The sequence below is a fragment of the Pongo abelii genome, chromosome 9 (assembly GCF_028885655.2).
Source record: "Pongo abelii isolate AG06213 chromosome 9, NHGRI_mPonAbe1-v2.0_pri, whole genome shotgun sequence".
In the NCBI taxonomy this organism is placed as follows: Eukaryota; Metazoa; Chordata; class Mammalia; order Primates; family Hominidae; genus Pongo; species Pongo abelii.
The window spans coordinates 6,803,295-6,824,573 of NC_071994.2; the positions used below are offsets into that span (position 1 = coordinate 6,803,295).

The window sequence follows — 21,279 nt, forward strand, 5'->3', positions numbered from 1 at the left end:
GTAAAATGGGATCCGTAATTTTTATATGTATCAGCACCTGACTTCCAGGAAGGACGGGAGCAGTGAGGGACATGGGGCAGCGTGTGGCAAACGGTAGCAGGGGTTCTTGCCCCTCTACCCCGGCAAAGGTGCGTTAGTCACGGTCACAAGGCTGTTTCCTGCGGGGGATGGGGAGGCAGGGGACAGCGTCCACAACGCCAGTAGCCCCGTGGCACGCACCTTTGGCCTGTGCTCTGGGCAGTTGCAGCGGCCCCATGGCGGGGATGATGCCCCTTCCTCGCCGGTCCCGGGGCCTCCAGCCCTGAACTTCTAGGCCTGAGAATCCTCAGTACCACGGACAGGGAAACTGAGGCTGCGGGAGGCGTGCAGAGGGCTGGGCCCCGGTAGCCGGCGTGCAGTCTGGCCCAGCCTGGCCCACCCTGTGGCCTCGAGCCCGTCACCTCTTCCCTCCTTCAGACCTCGGTTTCTTAGTAATTCTTCGGGCTCCGCGTTGGACAGGGCGAGGACGCGCCTCTCGCAGCGCTGGGAAATGTTACAAAATCACACCCACTGAGCCCCAGGAGGAGGCTGCTCGCCCAAGGTCACGCGGAGAGGGCAGTAGCCTCCAGACACGTTTCCTGCCTGCCCCTGCCAGGCCCGGCCTCTGATGTCACGGGGCTTCCGAGGGGTCCAAGGAAACTTTCAGCTCCCAAAGCCAACCCCGGGGTCCTCCGAGGCTCAGGAGCCTCCCTCGCTCGGCCCAGTCCGGCTCCGTCCCACCCCGCAGCCGCTCTCCCGGCACCCCCCGCGCCTCGCTCCCCTCTCCCCCTTCCCTGCGACCGTGGGCGCCCCTTCGACGCCCCGCCCCCTCCGCCCGGGCCCCGCTCCCGGAGGCCGCAGCGCTCTAGGTTGGGGGCGGCGCCGCAGCCAATGGGGAGGCGGCGTGGCGAGGGCGGCGGCGGTTATGATGCGCCGGGCCTGAGAACGGCGGCCAATCAGTGGCGAGCGCGAGGGCGGGCTGTGACGCGGCCGGCGCTCCTCGTGCGGCGGCGGCAGAGGAGCGAGTGCAGCGGGGAGCAGCACATCCCCGCGCCACAGTCGCCGCAGTCGCCACAGCCGCCACAGCCGCCGCCGCCGCCGCCGCCGCCCCGCGCGCCCAACCGCCGCGGCCCCCCGCCCCGCTGGCCTGCCAGTGAGAGAGCGGCGAGCGGCCTCCCGCTCGGCCCCCTGAGGCGGGCGCCCGGCCGGACCCTGAGCCTCGTCCTCTCGCGCTGCGGCCGCCCGCGCCTCCTCGGCCGCCTGTCGGGCATGAAAACCAAGTTCTGCACCGGGGGCGAGGCGGAGCCCTCGCCCCTGGGGCTGCTGCTTAGCTGCGGTAGCGGCAGCGCGGCCCCGCCGCCCGGCGTGGGGCAGCAGCGCGACGCCGCCAGCGACCTCGAGTCGAAGCAGCTGGGCGGCCAACAGCCGCCGCTCGCGCTGCCCCAGCCCCCGCCGCCGCCGCCGCTGCCCCAGCCCCCGTCGCCGCCGCCGGCAGACGAGCAGCCGGAGCCCCGGACGCGGCGCAGGGCCTATCTGTGGTGCAAGGAGTTCCTGCCCGGCGCCTGGCGGGGCCTCCGCGAGGACGAGTTCCACATCAGTGTCATCAGGTCGGTGGCGCCGGGTCTGGGGGCCGCGGGCCAGTCAGGTGACGCGGGGCGGGGCCGGGGCGGGGTCTGGGCAGGGGGCGTGGGCCGGGGGCCGGGGCCGGGGCAGGGGCCGGGGCCGGGGCCGGGGCAGGGGCCGGGGCCGGGGCCGGGGCAGGGGCCGGGGCCGGGGCCGGGGCCGGGGCCGGGGACCGCAGCCGGCGAAAGCCCTCCTTCTCCCAGCCCTCGGGAAATCCAAGGAAAGCGGGTCCGCGGCCGCCGCAGGCCGTCCACAGGCAGGCTTTTGTAAAAACGTCGGTTTCATAAGAAAACGGCTCTATTCTAGGAGAACAATACCGTTCCATCACGAAGTGCGTGTGGTACTGACGCTTAAGACAGGTCTAGAAAGTCTCTGCGGTTTAGAGCCTTAAATGAAGGTGTTGTGGCTGGCTTTAAAAACACAAACCACTTTTTAACTTTTTTCTGTGAGTTTCTCGAGTTTGCGATTTGATGTCTTTTCCCCTCTCCAAGAGTCATTGTTAGTGGAGGAGTAGCATTTTCTCATCCCCTAAGAGACTGTTGAGACATCACTATAGCTGTGTTACTAGACAAAGGTGGGAGGCATGGCTCCTAAAATAAGAGTAAGGTAGAAATATTTTTTCCTTTTTTTTTTTTTTGAGACAGAGTTTTGCTCTTGGTCCCCAGGCTGGAGTGCAGTGGCGCGATCTCGGCTCACTGCAACCACGGCCTCCCGTGTTCAAGCGATTCTCCTCGCCTCAGCCTCCCGAGTAGCTGGGATTACAGACACACGCCACCACGCCCGGCTAATTTTGTATTTTTAGTAGAGACAAGGTTTCTCTATGTTGGTTACGCTAGTCTTGAACTCCCGACCTCAGGTGATCCACCCGCTTCGACCTGCCAAAATGTTGGGATTACAGGCGTGAGCCACCGCGCTCGGCCATTTTTTCCTTTTTTTAAACTTGAAAATATTTAATCTTAAATTTGAATTACAGAAGTACGCGTGTAGGTATTCAGACTTAACAGAAGTCTGACCTTCTTTCACCACTCTGCTCCCAAGACATAACCATTCAACGTAGTGTGTGCATCCTTCTATTTAGATCTTTAAGGATGTGTTCCCGGGCCGGGCGCAGTGGCTCACGCTTGTAATCCCAGCACTTTGGGAGGCCGAGGCGGGCAGATCACGAGGTCAGGAGATCGAGACCATCCTGGCTAACACTGTGAAACCCCGTCTCTACTAAAAATACAAAAAATTAGCTGGACGTGGTGGCAGGCGCCTGTAGTCCCAGCTACTCGGGAGGCTGAGGCAGGAGAATGGCGTGAACCCGGGAGGCGGAGCTTGCAGTGAGCCGAGATCCCACCACTGCATTCCAGCCTGGGCGACAGAGTGAGACTCCATCTCAAAAAAAAAAAAAAAAAAATGTGTTCCCGGCCAGGCGCGGTGGGTCACGCCTGTAATCCCAGCACTTTGGGAGGCCGAGGCAGGAGGATCACTTGAGACCAGGAGGTCGAGACCAGCCTGGCCAACATGGTGAAACCCCATATCTACTAAAAATACAAAAATTAGCTGGGCATGGTGGCGCACACCTGTAGTCCCAGCTACTTGGGAGGCTGAGGCAGGAGAATCGCTTGAACCCGGGAGGCGGAGGTTTCAGTGAGCCGAGATCATGCCACTGCACTCCAGCCTGGGTGACAGAGGGAGACTGTCTCAAAAAAACAAAAACAAAAACAAAGAATGTGTTCCGTCATTTTCTGCCAATTTTCTTTTAGTTGGCTGACCAGGTTGTGTGCAGTATCTAGAAATTTGCTGGCTGGCTGCCACCAGTAATCCCGAAGCCCAGTTTTGGTCATTTGATTCCTTTTCCGTGCCCACTGTCTTTCACCAGAGCCACTAATGCAGCAAAATTAACTCTTTGAGCTTCACTTCCTCTTTGTGCTTCAGCCCCTCTGACTGCTTATGAGCTAAGAGAGAGTTAAAAGGCAGTTGGTAAGGAAGCAGAGAAAAGAAAACCGAGGCTGTTTAGATAATCCCTGAATTGCTTAATGGCACTTAAAAAAAATTCAGCTCTCTCCAAGGTTTACTTTAATCTACTTTTAGTTAGGCCTGAAAATTCTTAACTAGAAGGGCGATCATTTTAGGCCATGTACTTATCAGTCTGTGAAGTGAAAAACCTAAAGAAGTGACTTGCCTGAGGTCAGTGGCTGTTTACTGCCTTCAAAGCCTGAACTGCCAGGTCTCTGGTGTCCCCGTCTCCTGCACCAGTGCGCTAGCCTGCGGCCTGTGAAAATGTTTGGACACCCTAGATCCAGCCTTAAGACATTTTCATGCCTTTCTCCAGGGAGAGTCACTCAGCAGTTAAACTTTTGCATTTTGCTCAAACCAGTTATTAGGAAAGCATTGAGGATGTCTTGTTTCTTTTCTCCAGGAGTTAGCAGTCTTGGAAAACACAGCTTTCCTTTTGGATTGGATGACCTTTTTACATAATGTTGCAAGAGTACACTCTCTCAGTCCTGTGTTCTGAAAGAGAATGTAGTTATGGAATAAGTTTAATAAAGAGAAAAAAAGGTGATTTAGGACATGGGAAAGTGGATGATGTCTAGCTTTTAAAAAAGACAAGGGAATTTGGAGGTGGGGAGAAGGAGAGGAATTCGCCTGGTTGAAATTCAGTGATTCTGCATAGGCAGTTGCAGTTATTATGGCTCCAGCTATCAAATTTTACTGACATTTCCCAATCTGATTCTGGTTTTTGGTTTTTTCTTGGAGACAGGGTTTCAGTCTGTCGCACAGGCTGGAGTGCAGTGGTGTGATGACAGCTCACTGCAGCCTCGCCTTCCCAGGCTCTGGTGATCCTCCCACCTCAGCCTCTCAAGTAGCTGGGACTACAGGCATGCACCACCATTACTGGCTAATTTTTGTATTTTTGTAGAGATGGGGTTTCGCCATGTTGCCCAGGCTGGTCTTGAACTCCTGAGCTCAAGCAGTCCTTCCGCTTCAGCATCCCAAAGTGCCAGGATTATAGACCTGAGCCACCACACCTGGCCCCAATCTGTTTCTGGAGCTCCATGTTTCACTGAGTGCCAGTGCATCTGCAGTAGTTGATCAGACTTCACCACTTCAACTCAGTGCATTCCTATTCCAAATTTAACCCTTTGGCTCCTCCCCACCCGGGAATGTGCTTCTGCTTTCTCTCTGCGTTTGTAGCAGCAGCCTGGCCAGAGCCCCAGGATCATTTCTAACTCTGCATTCCCCCAGAAATCCCTCCTCTGCACACAGTTGTAACTCAAACCTGATGAGCTACTTTTGTATCCCCACCTTCAGTCTGGTCCCTTTGCTGTCCTTGCTTAGACACTATAATAGGAGGTACCTTAGGATCTTCTTGCATTTTGTGTGTTCCTTCTAATCCATTCTGTATCTTGTTGCTATGGATTTCTCAAATATTGGAAAATAAAATCCAAACTTGTTTGCATGGTCTAAACTTGAGCCTTGGCCTACCTTTTTATTTTTTATTTTTAAATTTATTTTTCGAGATGGAGTCTTGCTCTGTCACCCAGGCTGGTGCGATCTTGGCTCACTGTAACCTCTGTCTCCTGGGTTCAAGCGATTCTTGTGCCTCAGCCTCCCGAGTAGCTAGGGTTACAGATGCACCACCACATTCGGCTAATTTTTGTATTTTTGGTAGAGATGGGGTTTCACTGTATTGGCCAGGCTGGTCTCGAACTCCTGACCTCAGGTGTTCCACCCTCCTTGGCCTCCCAAAGTGCTGGGATTACAGGCATTAGCCACTGCATCCTGCCTGGCCTAACTTTTTAGACTGGTTCTTTTTGTTATTACTGTTTTAAAATCACTCCTTCTCCAGAACCACAGCAACTAACATTGAGCTAGTTACACTGGAGCCTGCATTTTCTGGATGAGCTTTGTGTTTTCAGTTACCAGGCCTTTCTTTGCCCCTACCCTCTGCTTGGCAGCCTTTCCCTTGGTGTGTCTGCTTTTAAAATTCCTCTTTGAAGGCTTAACTCAGAGAGAACCAGACATACTGAATTTCTTTCCCCTGTGTGTCTCATCCTTAGCACTTTGTACATGCAGGCCTTCTTATCACAACCCTTAACACGTTTGTGTGTGTGTTTATTCATTCCATTCTGTTGTTAGATTGAATTCCTAGAGGGCATTTCATGTCCATCTTTGTATCTCCAGCACCAGGATAGTGCCTGGCACACCGGAACTGGATAAGTGTAGAAATTGTCATTTTTAGCTTAAATTCGCCTCTTTGCTGTGTGATGAACGGAGGTCTTTGTCTGAGTCTCTCCAACTATGAGTGGTATAGGGAAAAATAAAAATTGTCCTAACATGAGAGTTGTTGTTAATGAGCTGACCACTTAGTAAATTTGTTCATTTCCAGACATCACAGCTTAATACTAACTTCTGTCCCTGCCTGTCAAATCAATAGTATGTTATTATCATTTTCTTTCTTTTTCTTTTTTTTTTTTTTAAAGACAGTCTTGCTCTGTAGCCTAGGCTGGAGTGCAGTGGTGTGATCTCGGCTCATTGCAACTTCTGCTTCCCGGGTTCAAGTGATTCTCATGCCTTAGCCTCCTGAGTATGGCCCTGTTGCCCAGGCTGGAGCACAATGGCGCGATCTCGGCTCACTGCAACCTCCGCCTCCCAGGTTCAGGCGATTCTCCTGCCTCAGCCTCCCGAGTAGCTGGGATTACAGTCGCGTGCCATGGCCAGCTAATTTTTTTTTTTTGGTATCTTTAGTAGATATGAGGTTTCGCCATGTTGGCCAGGCTGGTCTTGAACTCCTGACCTCATGATCTGCCTGCTTCGGCCTCCCATAGTGCTGGGATTACAGGCATGAGCCACCATGCCTGGCTACCTGGCTAATTTCTGTATTTTTTGGTAGCCACGGGGTTTTACCATGGTGCCCAGGCTGGTGTAGAACTCCTGGGCTACATCCAGTGCCTCCTCCTCCCAAAGCGCTGGGATTACAGGCGTAAACCACCGTGCCTAGCTTAAGAGTTTGTTATTTTCATTGCTGATTGATAAGGTCACAGCAGTTGTGAAATGAAGTTTAAAATCTTGCGAAGGATACAAGATTTCATGAAGTTCAATGAATGAAATGTTGGTGACTAAGTTTCACACATCTTTTGACATTACGTTCCACAGACCCACTAACAGTGAAAAGAAAATCATTGAGGAGGATTATACCTTGGGCCCTGCAAAATAGAATCATATCAGAAGATGGAGAGAGTCCCATGAAAAGACTGGCCAAGTCCTCAGAAACTGTAAAATTATGCAGTAAAACTCACATAGGAAGTTAATTGTGTCTTATGGTGCCATCGTAATTTTTTTGGAAAAATTGTGCCCAAACTCCCTACTTTTCATTTTAAACGTTTGCTTTTCAAGTTAAACATAAATATGTAGTATTATAACCTAAATTATGTTACATATAAGAACAGAAACAATTTTCAGTTTCATTTTTCAAGATACAATTTTATTTAAACTTTGTTTTTACTGGAAAGTTTTGTTCCTTGGGTGGCTGGCTTGCTGGCTTTCTTTTTCTTTCTTCCTTTTTAAACTAATACACTTAATTTTTTAGAGCAGCTTGTATTTGTTTGTTTAGAAATGGGGGATTTCACTGTGTTACCCAGGCCGGTCTTGAACTCCTGGGCTCAAGTGGTCCCTCTTGCCTCAGCCACCTTAGTAGGTGGGATTACAAGTGTGTGCCACTGTGCCCAGTTTTAGAGCAGTTTTAGGTTCACAGCAAAATTGAGCAGATAGTACAGTGAGTTCCCATATAATCCCCTGCCTGCACACAGGCACTGCCTTCCCCTTTCTCAGCTTCCCCCACCAGAATGGTACATTTGTTACAACTGAGGAACCTACATTGACATATTATCACTCAGAGTCCATAACACACTACATCCTATTCTTGCTGTTGTACATTCTGTGGTTTTTGGCCACCGTATAATGACATGTATCCACCATTGTATTGACACTGCTTTTACATGATGAGGTTACTTCAACAGGGTTATGCCCTGATAAACCATCATAAATTGAAATGCATTTAATACATCAAATCTACTGAACAGCATATCTTAGCCTAGCCTACCTTTAATTTGCCAGAACACTTACACATTAGCTTACAGTTGGGCAAAATAATCTAACAGTCTGTTTTTATAATAAAGTGTTAAATATTTCATGTAATTTATTGATTACTGAAAATGAAAAATAAAATGGTTGTATGTTTACTCGAAGTATGGTTTATTCCGAATACATATCACCTTTGTACCATTGTATAGTCGAAAAATCATAAGTTGAACCATCATAAGTTGGAGACCATCTGTAGTATCATACAGAATAGTTTCACTGCCCTAGAAATCCTCTACTTAATGTCTGTTTATCCCTCTTTCCCTCCTAAGCCCAGCCAATCACTGATCTTTTTACAGTCTCCATAGGTTTGCCTTTTCCAGAATGTCATAGAATTGGAATCATATAGTGTGTAGTCTTTTCAGTTTGGCTTTTTTCACTTTATATGCATTGAGTTTCCCTGTGTCTTGTCTTGTCTTTTCTTCTTCTTCTTTTTATTTTTCTTTTTATTTTTTTATTCTGAGACAGAGTCTCGCTCTGTCGCCGAGGATGGAGTGCAATGGTACAATCTTGGCTCACTGCAACCTCCACCTCCCAGGTTCAGGCAATTCTCCTTCCTCAGCCTCCCAAGTAGCTGGAATTACAGGCATGTGCCACCCCGCCTGGCTAATTTTTTGTATTTTTAGTAGAGACAGGGTTTCACCATATTGGCCAGGCTGGTCTCAAACTCCTGACCTTGTCATCTGCCTGCCTTGGCCTCCCAAGGTGTTGGAATTACAGGCGTGAGCCCCTGTGCCCAGCCTCCCTGTGTCTTTTCATGGCTTGATAACTCACTTCTTTTTAATACTGAGTAGTATTCTGTCATCTGGATATACCACAGTTTATTTATCCATTCACCTACTGAAGGACATCTGGGTTACTTCACGGTTTTGGCAATTATGAATAAAGTTACTCTAAACATTCATGTGTAGGTTTTCATTTGGGTAAATACTTAGGAGCATGATTGCTGGTCATATGGTGAGAGTTATGCTTAGTTTTGTAAGGAACTGCCAAACTGTCTTCCAGAGTAGCTGTAACATTTTGCATTCCTACCAGCAGTGAATGAGATTTCCTGTTATTCCATGTCCTCACTAGCATTTGGTGGTGTCAGCATTCTGGTGTTTGGTCATTCTGATAGGCATATAATGGTCTCTCATTTTCTTTTTCTTTCCTTTTTTTTTTTTTTGAGACGGAGTTTCGCTCTTGTTGCCCAGGCTGGAGTGCAATGGCGCGATCTTGGCTTGCTGCAACCGCCGCTTCCTGGGTTCAAGCGATTCTCCTGTCTCTGCCTCCTGAGTAGTTGAGATTACAGGCGTCTGCCACTACGCCTGGCTAATTTTTGGTATTTTTTAGTAGAGATGGGGTTTTACCATGTTGGCCAGGCTGGTCTTGAACTCCTGACCTCAGGTAATCCACCCGCCTCGGCCTCCCAAAGTGCTGGGATTACAGGCATGAGCCACTGCGCCTGGCTGTTTTTTGTTTTTGTTTTGAGACAGAGTCTTGCCCTTTTGCCCAGGCTGGAGTGCAGTGGTGTGATCTTGGCTCACTGCAACCTCCGCCTCCCGGGTTCAAGCAATTCTCTGCCTCAGCCTCCTGAGTAGCTGGGATTACAGGTGCCTGCCACCACGCCCGGCTAATTTTTTGTATTTTTAGTAGAGGTGGGTTTCACTGTGTTGGCCAGGCTGGTCTTGAACTCCTGACCCAGGTGATCTGCCCACCTTGGCCTCCCAAAGTGCTGGGATTACAGGAGTGAACCACCGTGCCCAGTCAGGTATCTTATTTTAATTTGCAACTTTCTAATGACATATGATGAAAATCTTTTCAGATGCTTATTTGCTATCTGTATATCTTTGATGAGATGTCAGTTTGTGTCTTTTTCTTTTTCCTTTTTATTTTTTTAAGAAACTGGGTCTTGCTACATTGCTCAGGCTTGAGTGTAGTGGATATTCACAGATGCAGTCCTCCTGCCTCAGTCTCCCAAGTATCTGGGACTATAGGGGCATGCCACAGAGCCTCTTGCCCATTTTAAAATTTTAATTTAATTTTTTTTTTTCCTGCCACAGCTTCTTTTTTTTTTTTGAGACAGACTCTCGCTCTGTTGCCCAGGCTAGAGTGCAGTGGCGCGATCTCGGCTCACTGCAAGCTCCGTCTCCCGGTTTCACGCCATTTTCCTGCCTCAGCCTCCCGAGTAGCTGGGACTACAGGCAGCTGCCACCACGCCCGGCTAATTTTTTGTATTTTTAGTAGAGACGGGGTTTCACCGTGTTAGCCAGGATGGTCTTGATCTCCTGACCTCGTGATCCTCCCGCCTCGGCCTCCCGAAGTGCTGGGATTACAGGCGTGAACCACCGTGCCAGGCACCTGCCACACCTTCTTGAGTGGGAAAGTGTTTTCCTATTCTTGAATTTTAAGAGTTCTTTATATATTTTTGTTAACAGTCCTTTATCAGATGTGTCTTTTGCAAATATTTTTTCCTTGTTTGTGACTTTTCATTCTCTTGACAGTATCTTTTGCAAAGCAGTTTTTAATTTTAATGAAGTCTGGCCTATCAATTATTTGTTTCATGGATCATGCTTTTGATGCTGTATCTAAAAGTAATCTGGCTGAGCGCAGTGGCTTATGCCTGTAATTCCAGCACTTGGGAGGACAAGATGGGTGGATCACCTGAGGTCAGGAGTTCGAGACCAGCCTGGCCAACATGGTGAAACTCTGTCTCTTCTAGAAATACAAAAAAATTAGTCCGGTGTAGTCATGGGCACCTGTAATGCCAGCTACTCGGGAGGCTGAGGCAGGAAGAATCGCTTGAACCTGGGAGGCAGAGGTTGCAGTGAGCCGGGATTGCGGCACTGCACTCCAGCCTGTGCGACAAGAGTGAGACTCCGTCTCAAAAAAAGTAAATAAATAAATAAAAGCAATCACCATACCTAAGGTCATCTAGATTTTCTTCTATGTTACCATCTAGAAATTATCTAGTTTTGTATTTTATATTTAGGTTTATGATCCATTTTGATTTAATTTTTGGAAAGTGTAATGTCTGTCTAGATTTTTTTTTGCATGTGGACGTCCAGTTGTTCCAGGACTTTTCTTTTTTTTTTTTTGAGACGGAGTTTTGCTGTTGTTGCCCAGGCTGGAGTGCAATGGCGTGATCTCGGCTCACCGCAACCTCCACCTCCCAGGTTCAAGCGATTCTCCTGCCTCAGCCTCCTGAGTAGCTGGGATTACAGGCATGTGTCACCACGCCTGGCTAATTTTGTATTTTTAGTAGAGATGGGGTTTCTCCATGTTAGTCAGGCTGGTCTCAAACTCCTGACCTCAGGTGATCCACCCGCCTCAGCCTCCCAAAGTGCTGGGATTACAGGTGTGAGCTACCGCGCGGGGCATGTTCCAGGACCATTTGTTGAAACAACAAATGGTTTGTTGTAAAAAACATTTGTTACATTGTATTGCCTTTGCTCGTTTGTCAAAGATCTGTTGACCATGTGAGTGTATTTCTGTACTCTCTAGTCTGTTCCATTGATCCATTTGTCTTTTCTTTTGCCAATACCACACTGTTTTAATTAATGTAGCTTTTTTGTTTTTATTTTTTGAGATAGTGTCTTGGCTGGAGTACAATGGCATGATCTCGGCTCACTGCAACCTCTGTCTCCCAGGTTCAAGTGATTCTCATGCCTCAGCCTCCTGAGTAGCTGGGATTACAGGTGTGTACCACCATACCTGGCTCATTTTGTATTTTTTTTTTTTCTTGAGATGGAGTTTCACTTTTGTTGCCCAGGCTGGAGTGCAATGGCACGATCTTGGCTCACTGCAACCTCTGCCTCCCAGGTTCAAGCAATTCTCCTGCCTCAACTTCCCTAGTAGCTGGGGTTACAGGCGCCCACCACCACGCCCAGCTAATTTTTGTATTTTTAGTAGAGACAGGGTTTCACCATGTTGGCCAGGCTGGTCTCGAACTCCTGACCTCAGGTAATCTGCCCACCTCAGCCTCCCAAAGTACTGGGATTACAGGCAATGAGCCACCGCGCCTGGCCTAATTAATGTAGCTTCATAATGATTCTTGAAGTTGAGTAGTGTCAGTCCTCTGACTTTATTCTTCATTGGCTATTCTAGGCTTTTTGCCTCTCCTTATGAACTTTATTATTATTATCATTTTTTTTTTTTTGTTTTTGTTTTTGAGATGGAGTCTCATTCTGTTGCCCAGGCTGGAGTGCAGTGGCGTGATCCCAGCTCACTGCAACCTCCACCTCCTGGATTCAAGTGATTCTCCTGCCTCAGCCTCCCGAGTAGCTGGGATTATAGGTGCACGCCACCACGCCCAGCTAATTTTGTATTTTTAGTAGAGACAGGGTTTCACCATGTTTGCCAGGCTGGTCTCGGAACTCCTGACCTTAAGTGATCCGCCTACCTTGGCCTCCCAAATTGCTGGGATTACAGGCGTGAGCCACTGTGCCTGGCTTCCCTGTAAATTTTAGAATCAGTTCGTTGGTATTCACAAAATAACTTGCTGGGGTTTTCATTGGGATTGCGTTAAATCTACAGATCAAGTTGGGAAGAACCGACATCTTGATAATATTGAGTCTTCCTACCCGTGAACATGGAATATCTCTCCATTTGTTTAGTTCTTCTTTGATATCTTTCATCAGAGTTTTATAGTTTTCCTCAACCAGAGCTTATACACATTTTGTTAGATTTATATATAAGTATTTCATTTTTGGGGGTGCTCATATAAATGGTAATGTGCTTTTAATTTCAAATTCCACTTATTTGTCACTGGTATATAGGAAACGGGTTGACTTTTATGTATTAACCTTGTATCTTGCAGTCCTGCTATATAATCTCTTATTCCAGAAATTTTTTTTGTCACTTCTTTCTGATTTTCTACATAGATAATCATATCATCTACAAAGTTTTATTTCTCTCTTCCTAATCTGTATACTTTTAATTTCCTTTTCTTATTAGTTAGGACTTCCTATGATGTTGAAAAAAAGTGGTGAGGGGGAACATTGTTACCTTGTTCCTGTTCTTCATAGAAAAGCTGTGACTTTCTCATCAAGTATAATGTTAGCTGTAGGTTTTTTATAGATGTTCTTTATCAAGTTGAGGAAGTTCCTCTCTATTCCTCATTTTCTGAGAGTTTATTATTTACCATGAGTGGGTGTTGGATTTTGTCAGATAGTTTTTCTCCATCTATTGATATGATCATGTGATTTTTCTTCTTTAGCCTGTTGATGTGGTAGATTATATTAATTGATTTTATTTTTTATTTTTTATTTTGAGACAGAGTCTCGCTCTGTCACCCACGCTGGAGTGCAGTGGCGTGACCTCGGCTCACTGCAACTTCCACTCCCTGGATTCAAGCAATTCTCGTGCCTCAGTCACCCGAGTAGCTGGGATTACAGGTGTGCACCACCACATTTTGCTAATTTTTGTATTTTTAGTAGAGACAGGGTTTCATCATGTTGGCCAGGCTGGTCTTGAACTCCTGACCTCAAGTGGTCCACCTGCCTTGTCCTCCCCAGGTGCTGGGATTACAGGCACGAGCCACCACATCCAGCCTGTTGTTGATTTTTGAATGTTTAACCTATAGTCCTATGGTGAGGTCTCAGTCTTTTGGTGAGCCTGTGCACTTAGACTGTGAACATTACCCATTTTTCTTAGTTCTCCTCCCCACTTAGGTGGGACAGAATGGCCAGAGGGGGCTGGAATTGTGTATTTGCCCTCTCCCAAGAAGTTTAGGCTCTGAGAAAATCCCAAAAGGTTAGGCGCTGGCAAAATAATTTCTCCTCAGGGCAGACCTTGTTAAGAACAGAATGTTCTGGTGTATTTAAAAAAAAAAAAAGAGGCCGGGCGCAGTGGCTCACGCCTGTAATCCCAGCACTTTGGGAGGCCAAGGCGGGAGGATCACGAGGTCAGGAGATTGAGACCATCCTGGCTAACATGGTGAAACTCCGTCTCTACTAAAAATACAAAAAATTAGCCCGGTATGGTGGCGGGCGCCTGTAGTCCCAGCTACTCGGGAGGCTGAGGCAGGAGAATGGTGTGAACCTGGGAGGTGGAGCTTGCCGTGAGCCGAGATTGCGCCACTGCACTCCAGCCTGGGGGACAGAGCGAGACTGTGTCTCAAAAAAAAAAAGAAAAGAAAAAAAAAAAAAGGTTTCTTTGCCCCTCCCTCTGCTGGAAGCATGAAGGGATTTTTTCCCCCCTCAGTTTTCACTGTAAGGAACTGGTAGAGCTCCTGGAGGTAAAACTCGTCAAAGAATGGGGCTCCCCAGTAATTGGGTCTCCTGGAGTTTTAAACTCTCACAGTTGTCCACACTGAGCCTCCAGGAATTTGTTAGTTATAGTTAGGGTTTTCCTACCCTAGTGCTGATTTGGTGGAGGATTTTGCTTCAGTAAACTGTGATTCTCTGTATCTGCCTGTCTGTCTGTCCAATTTGGGAGGCAGCAGTTTCCCCCTTAACCTCATTTCTTTTTTTTTTTTTTTTTGAGACAGAGCCTTGCAGTCACCCAGGCTGGAGTGCAGTGGCATGATCTTGGCTCACTGCAAGCTCTGCCTCCCAGGTTCACGCCATTCTCCTGCCTCAGCCTCCCAAGTAGCTGGGACTACAGGCACCCGCTACCACGCCAGGGTAATTTTTTGTATTTTTAGTGGAGACGGGGTTTCACCGTGTTAGCCAGGGTGGTCTCGATCTCCTGACCTCGTGATCCTCCCGCCTTGGCCTCCCAAAGTGCTGGGATTACAGGCGTGAGCCACTGCGCCCAGGCACCTTATTTCTTTGAGTTGATTTTTCAGTTCATTCAGCTTTTTACATGTTGTTAGGATCAGGTGGCGACTTTTAAGCTTCTTACATGCTGGACTAGAAACCAGAAGGTTGAGTGGTTGAGTGGTATTTTTCTTTCTTTCTTTCTTTCTTTTTTTTTTGAGACAGGGTCTTGCTCTTGCCCAGGCTGGAGTGCATTTGTGGGATCATAGCTCACTGCAGCCTGGAATTCCTGGGCTCAAGCGATCATCCCACCTCACCCTCCTCATTAGCTGGGACTACAGGTACGTGCCACTGCACCCAGCTAGGAGTAGAATTTAAATAATAATAATAATAAAAGCACTTCTTCTGTTATCTATCATATATTGCTTTCAGTGATGCCCACGTTGTCCTTCCTGTTTTCCCCTCTGGTGGAGCCCCGTCAGCCTGTCTAGCGTCCTTCCAGGACCTCTCCATTCTGTGTCAGTGGCAGGGAATCTCCTCGTTCTGCTGCGTGCTGGGGCACAGCCCTTGTCTTTAGTTTTCCACAATGAGATCGTAATTTTCATGTCTTTCATAATGTATTTACACATCTTAATGTGCCTAGTACTCTTTTTGTCGAGTATTGACTGGGAGTCAGCGTGGGCTAGAAGGGATGCAAGCACTTTATGAGAAAGTGGGAGGGGGTACTTCTGACCATGCCTGGTGGAAGGACCTCCTAGGTGGGAAGGGTAGGCAGAGGCATGCTATGTTCCAAGGACTGTGCTAGGGACAGTGGCGGCTTGAAATTTGTATTTTAGAAACACTTTCTAAGGTGGCCTGGGGGATAGCATAGAGGAGAGAGGGATCAAGAAGCTGGGAGACCAGAGAGGAGGCTGCTGTAGTGGGGGTTGGGGGAGGATGTACATTTGGGCAGGAGCATTGAGAATGGAAAGGAGGAGAGAATTTGGGAGATAGGGAGAGGACCAGGCCATTGGAAACGAGGAAGATTTTGAGCCTGGGTGAGTGGGAAAAGGGCACTACTGTTAACTGAAATAGGCAAATCAGGAGGAAGAAATTATTTTGAATAGAGGAAGGAAAAGATTATAAGTTGGGAATCAAGCTAGAGAACAAATTGGTGTTCAAATTTTGGGGAAGGAAAAATAGGTAAAAACTGCAGAAAGAATGATAAAAAGTAAAGGAATAATGGGGTGATTTTATACCCCCACCTCGCCACTTGGTAATGTTTGAACATTTTTTTTTTTGAGACAGGGTCTCACTCTGTCGCCCAGGCTGGAGTGCAGTGGCTCAATCTTGACTCACTGAAACCACTGCTGCTCAGGTTCAAGCGATTCTCCTGCCTCAGCCTCCCAAGTAGCTGGGATTACAGGTGCCTGCCACTGCGCCCGGCAAATTTTTGTATTTTTAGTAGAGACGGGGTTTCACCATGTTGGCCAGGCTGGTTTTGAACTCCTGATCTCGTGATCCACCCGCCTGGGCCTCCCAGAGTGCTGGGATTACAGGTATGATCCACCATGCCCGGCCAGACGTGTTTTTTATTGTTACCATGTTGGTGGCAGCACAGCTGGCATCTAGTGAATAGAGGGCAGTGTTGCTGCTAAACATTCCTGCAGTACACAGGACAGCTTTGCCCCTCAGCAAAGAATGACCTGGCCCCAGATATGAAGCGTCAAGGCTGAGCCGTGCTGGAGTAGAATTCTTAAGACTGAGCTTTATCCTTTCTTCCTTCTGGCATCCTCTTAAATATTAACCTTTGCTTTGCAATTGGTGCTGATAAGTGAACAGCTCATATGATCTCATGTAATTTTCGCAGAAACTTCTGTTAGATACTGCTACATTGTTCTATGGTGTGAAAACAGACTTGGAGGCCTGCCCAAGGTCACACAGCTATTTTGTGCAGAGCCAGCACTCCACCTGGGCTGGACTGGTCTTTTTTTTTTTTTTTTTTTTTTTTTGGAGGCAGGGTTTTTGTGTTGCCCAGGCTGGAGTGCAGTGATGTGATCACGGCTCACTGCAGCCCCAACCTTCCAGGCTCAAGCGGTCGTGCCACCTCAACCTCCCAAGTACCTGGGACCACAGGCTCATGCCACCATGCCTGGCCAATTAAAAAAAAAAATCTGTAGAGATCAAGTCTTGTTATGTTGCCTAGGCTGGTCTGCAGCTCTTGGGCTGAAGCAATCCTTTCACCTTGACCTCCTGAAGTGTTGAGATTGATTATAGGTGTTAGCCACTGTGCCTGGCCTAGCCTGTTCTTTTAATGGTACCTCCTGGCTTTTCTTGTGTTCAGAGAGCTGGGGGTTAAGACCGTCCTGATTACTCCGTAGAGATGCTGATGTTTTACTGCAGCACTTTTTTTTTCACCTGAGCCATAGCTGCAATTTGAATTTTAGATGGTTAGAAGAAATTTTTCAAAAGTCTGCTTTTTTTCTTATTTTCCTTGTGCTCTAAATTCAGTAGCTGTTTTGATATTATGCTGTATTCTCTTTTCTATGTAGCCAGCCCTATGGCTTAAAGATCATTTTTCTGTTGAGACACTGGTTATGTCGTGATTTTTTTTTCTTTCTAGTCATTTTGACTTTTAGATGATAGTCATGGAACTGCCTGCTCTATTTTCTCCTAGGTCCAGGCCCTCAGCCTTGGGGACTAAGCCCTGTATGTGCTGGACTGGGTGCCCTGTGACTTGTAGACAGTTTGCAGGGCTTTCAGTGGCTTTTTTGGTTTTCAGCAAAATACAGTTGGTTAGGTCACTTCTTATCTTAATTTATCAGGTGGAAATCTTTGTGTTACAGGTTGGAGCAGACAGTTCCTCAGGTTTGTCATCTGCCTAAGCATTCATTCAGCTGATTCACATACATGAATCCCAAAATATCCCCGTTGCTAAAAATGACAGGGGAAAAAACCCAAATAATTAAAAATAGATAGATGTTTGACATTAGAGTTGGCATATTTCTTTCTTTTTCTTTTCTTTTCTTTTTTTTTTGAGATGGAGTCTCACTCTGCTGCCCAGGCTGGAGTACAGTGGCCTGATTTCGGCTCACTGCAACCTCCTCCTCCCATGTTCAAGCGATTCTCTTGCCTCAGCCTCCTGAGTAGCTGGGACTACAGGTATCCGCCACCATGCCCAGCTAATTTTTGTATTTTTAATAGAGATGGGGTTTCACCATGTTGGCCAGGCTGGTCTTGAACTCCTGACCTCGTGATCCACCCGCCTCAGCCTCCCAAAGTGCTGGGATTACAGGCGTGAGCCACCGTGCCTGGCCTAGAGATGACATATTTCAAGACCTTGGGCAGCCTACTAAGTTGTTGTATCACTGTAGCATGTAGCATGGGTTTTTCTTGTTTTACAGTGCTATAGAATGTAACAGGCATTAAATAATCTCTTTTTTTTTTTTGAGGTGGAGTTTCACTCTGTCGTCCAGGCTGGAGTGCAATGGCACGATCTCAACTCGCTGCAGCCTCCGTCTCCCGGGTTCAAGCGATTCTCCTGCCTCGGCCTCCTGAGTAGCTGAGATTACAGGCATGTGCTACCACGCCTGGCTAATTTTGTATTTTTAGTAGAGACAGGGTTTCACCATGTTGATCAGGCTGGTCTTGAATTCCTGACTTCAGATGATCTGCCCGTCTCTGCCTCCCAAAGTGCTGGGATTCCAGGCGTGAGCCACTGTGCCCGGCCAGAATTTTATAATTTTATAACCTGTGTATTTGATGTAAGTGCTGAAACATTGGAGCATTATTCATAATGTTTATAATTGACATGTAATAATTGTACATATTGATCGGATGCGGTGGCTCACGCCTGTAATCCCAGCATTTTGGGAGGCCGAGGCGATTGGATCACTTGAGGTCAGGAGTTCGAGACCAGCTGACCAACATGGTGCAACCCTACCTGTACTAAAAATACAAAAATTATTAGCTGAGCGTGGTAGCGGGAGCCTGTAATCCTAGCTACTCAGGAGACTAAGGCATGAGAACCGCTTAAACCTGGGAGGCGGAGGTTGCGGTAAGCCGAGATTGCACCATTGCACTCCAGCCTGGATGATAGAGCAAAACTCAGTCTCAAAAAATAATAATAATAATAATTGTCCTATTTATGGGGTATAAGGTGAATTTATTTCTTCCATCTGACTATAATATCGTACCAGTTGACCAACCTCTCCCTGTCTCCCCTCGCCTCCCCTTGCCTCTGGTAAGCACTATTCTCAACTTCCATGAGATCAACTTTTTTAGATTCTACACAAGTGAGATCACATTGTTACTGTCTTTCTGTGCCTGACTTATTTTGCTTAATATAAGTACTGTCCTCCAGGTTCATCCATATTGTCACAAATGACAGAATTTCATGCTTTTATAAGGCTTAATAGGATTCTACTGTGTATATATACCACATTTTCTTTATTCATCTGTTGATGGACACTTACACTTATTCTATAATCAATTGATGGCTTTTGTGACTAGTGCTGCAATATACATGAGAGTGTAGATGTCTGATGTACTGATTTCATTTCCTTTGGATGTATTACCAGTAATGGGATTGCTGGATTTTTAATTTTTTATTTTATTTAATTTATTATTTTTTATTTTTTTGAGACTGAGCCTTGCTCTGTCTCCCAGGCTGGAGTGCAGTGGTGCGATCTCGGCTCACTGCAACTCTGCCTCCCGGGTTCAAGTGATTCTTGTGCTTCCTCCTCACAAATAGCTGGGATTACAGATGTGCACCACCATGCCTGGCTAATTTTTTTGTATTTTTAATAGAGACAGAGTTTCACCATGTTGGCCAGGCTGATCTCGAATTCCTGACCTCAGGTGATCTGACCGCCTCAGCCTTCCAAAATGCAGGGATTACACGCATGAGCCTCTGCGCCAAGCCTGGATTTTTTTTTTTTTAAACTTGCTTTGATGAGCAGGAGCTGGATCTTAATGGTAATTCTGTTTTTAATTTTCTGAGGACCCTGCATACTGTTTTTCATATCTGTAGTAACTTACATTGCCATCAACAGTGTGTAAGGGTTCCCTTTTCTCCACATCCTTGTCAGCGTTTGTTATCTTTTATCATTGATAATAGACAGTGTAATAATGACTAGTGGTGTTCAGCATTTTTTCATATACCTGTTGGCCATTTATTTAATTTTTTTTAATTTACTGAGACAGGGTCTTGCTCTGTCACCCAGGCTGGAGTGCAGTAGCACAATCACAGCTCATTTGCAGCCTCAACCTCCCAGGCTCAAGTAATCCTCCCATCTCAACCTCCCAAGTAGTTGGGACTGCAGGCACGTGCTACCTACCACACGTGGCTTTCTGGCCATTTATTTGTCATCTTTTGATAAATGTCTGTTGGGTCTTTTGCCTTGTTTTTGTTATTGAGGGATGGAATCTTGCTCTGTCATCCAGGCTGGAGTACAGTGGTGCATTCATAGCTTACTTCAGCCTCAAACTCTTAGGCTCAAGCAATCCTCCTGTGTCAACCTCCCAAGCTGGGAATATAGGCACACGCCACCATTTAGGGCAAATATATATATATATATATATATTTAAACAGGGTCTTGCTCTGTCACCCAGGCTAAAGTACAGTGCAGCCTTGACTTCCTGGGCTCTAGTGATCCTCTTGCCTCAGCCTCTTGAGTAGCTGGTGTCCATTTTTTAATTGGTTTTTCCTTTCTTTGCTGTGAGTTCCTTGTATATTTTCTATATTATCCCCTTAACTGATGTATAGTTTGCAAATAGATTCTTCTATTCTGTAGGTTGTTTCTTCACTCTTGTTTCCTTTGCTGTGCAGAAGCTTTTTGGTCTGATATAATCCTATTTGTTTATTTTTGTTCATGTTGCCTGTGCTTTTGAGGTCTTTTAAAAAAAATTCCTGGCTCAGACCAAGGTCATGAAGCTTTTCCCCTATGTTTTCTTACGGCAGTTTCATAGTTTCAGGTCTTACTTTAAGTTTTCGATCCATTTTGAGTTTATTTTTGTATATGGTGTGAGATAAGGATCTAATTTCATTCTTCTGCATGTGATATCCAGTTTTCCCAACACTGTTTATTGAAGAGACTGTCTTTTTCCCTATTGTATTCTTGACACTTGTTGAAAATCAGGTGGCTGTAAGTGTGGGTTGATTTGTGGGCTTTTATTCTGTTATATTGGTTTCTGTCTGTTTTTATGCCAACACCATGCTGTTTTGGTTACTATGACTTTGTAGTATATGTTGAAGTTAGGTAGTGTGATTCCTCCAGCTTTGTTCTTTTTGCTCCAGATTGCTTTGGCTACTGGGGTCTTTTGTGATTTCATATAAATTTTAGGATTGTTTTTCCTATTTCTATGAAGAACGTCATTGGTATTTTGATAGAGATTGCATTGAATGTATAGCTTGCTTTGGGTAGTATGGACTTTTTTTTTTTTCTTTTCTTTTTTTTTTTTTTTTTGAGACAGTCTTGCTCTGTCGCCCAGGCTGGAGTGCAGTGGCGTGATCTTGGCTCACTGCCACCTCAGCCTCCTGAGTTCAAGCGATTCTCCTGCCTCAGCCTCCTGAGTAGCTGGGATTACGGGCGCCCACCACTATGCTCAGCTAATTTTTGTATTTTTAGTAGAGGCAGGGTTTCATCATGTTGGCCAGGCTGGTCTTGAACTCCTGACCTCAGGTGATCCGCCACCTCAGCCTCCCAAAGTGCTGGGATTACAGGCGTGAGCCACACACTTGGCCAGTATGGACATTTTAACAATATTAATTCTTCTAATACATGAACATGGGATATTGTTCCATTTATTTGTGTCTTCAGTTTCTCTGATCAATAAAGTTTTCATTGCAGAG

The 21,279-nt window shown here is 46.7% G+C and overlaps 1 protein-coding gene across 4 annotated transcripts in view; it reads left to right on the top strand.

The window, feature by feature from the left end:
• Positions 1-1,004: 1,004 nt before the first annotated feature.
• The window catches only part of CHKA (choline kinase alpha), a 68,903-nt gene continuing 48,628 nt past the window's right edge, over positions 1,005-21,279 (top strand). The window contains exon 1 of one of the 4 annotated variants that reach the window (XM_024255541.3): positions 1,005-1,625. In XM_024255541.3, coding sequence (XP_024111309.1) covers positions 1,288-1,625 — 338 coding nt within the window. In that variant the 5' untranslated portion in view covers positions 1,005-1,287. The remainder of the gene's footprint in view (positions 1,626-21,279) is intronic. The other 3 variants (XM_024255540.3, XM_024255542.3, XM_054525526.2) reach the window with 3 other exon arrangements.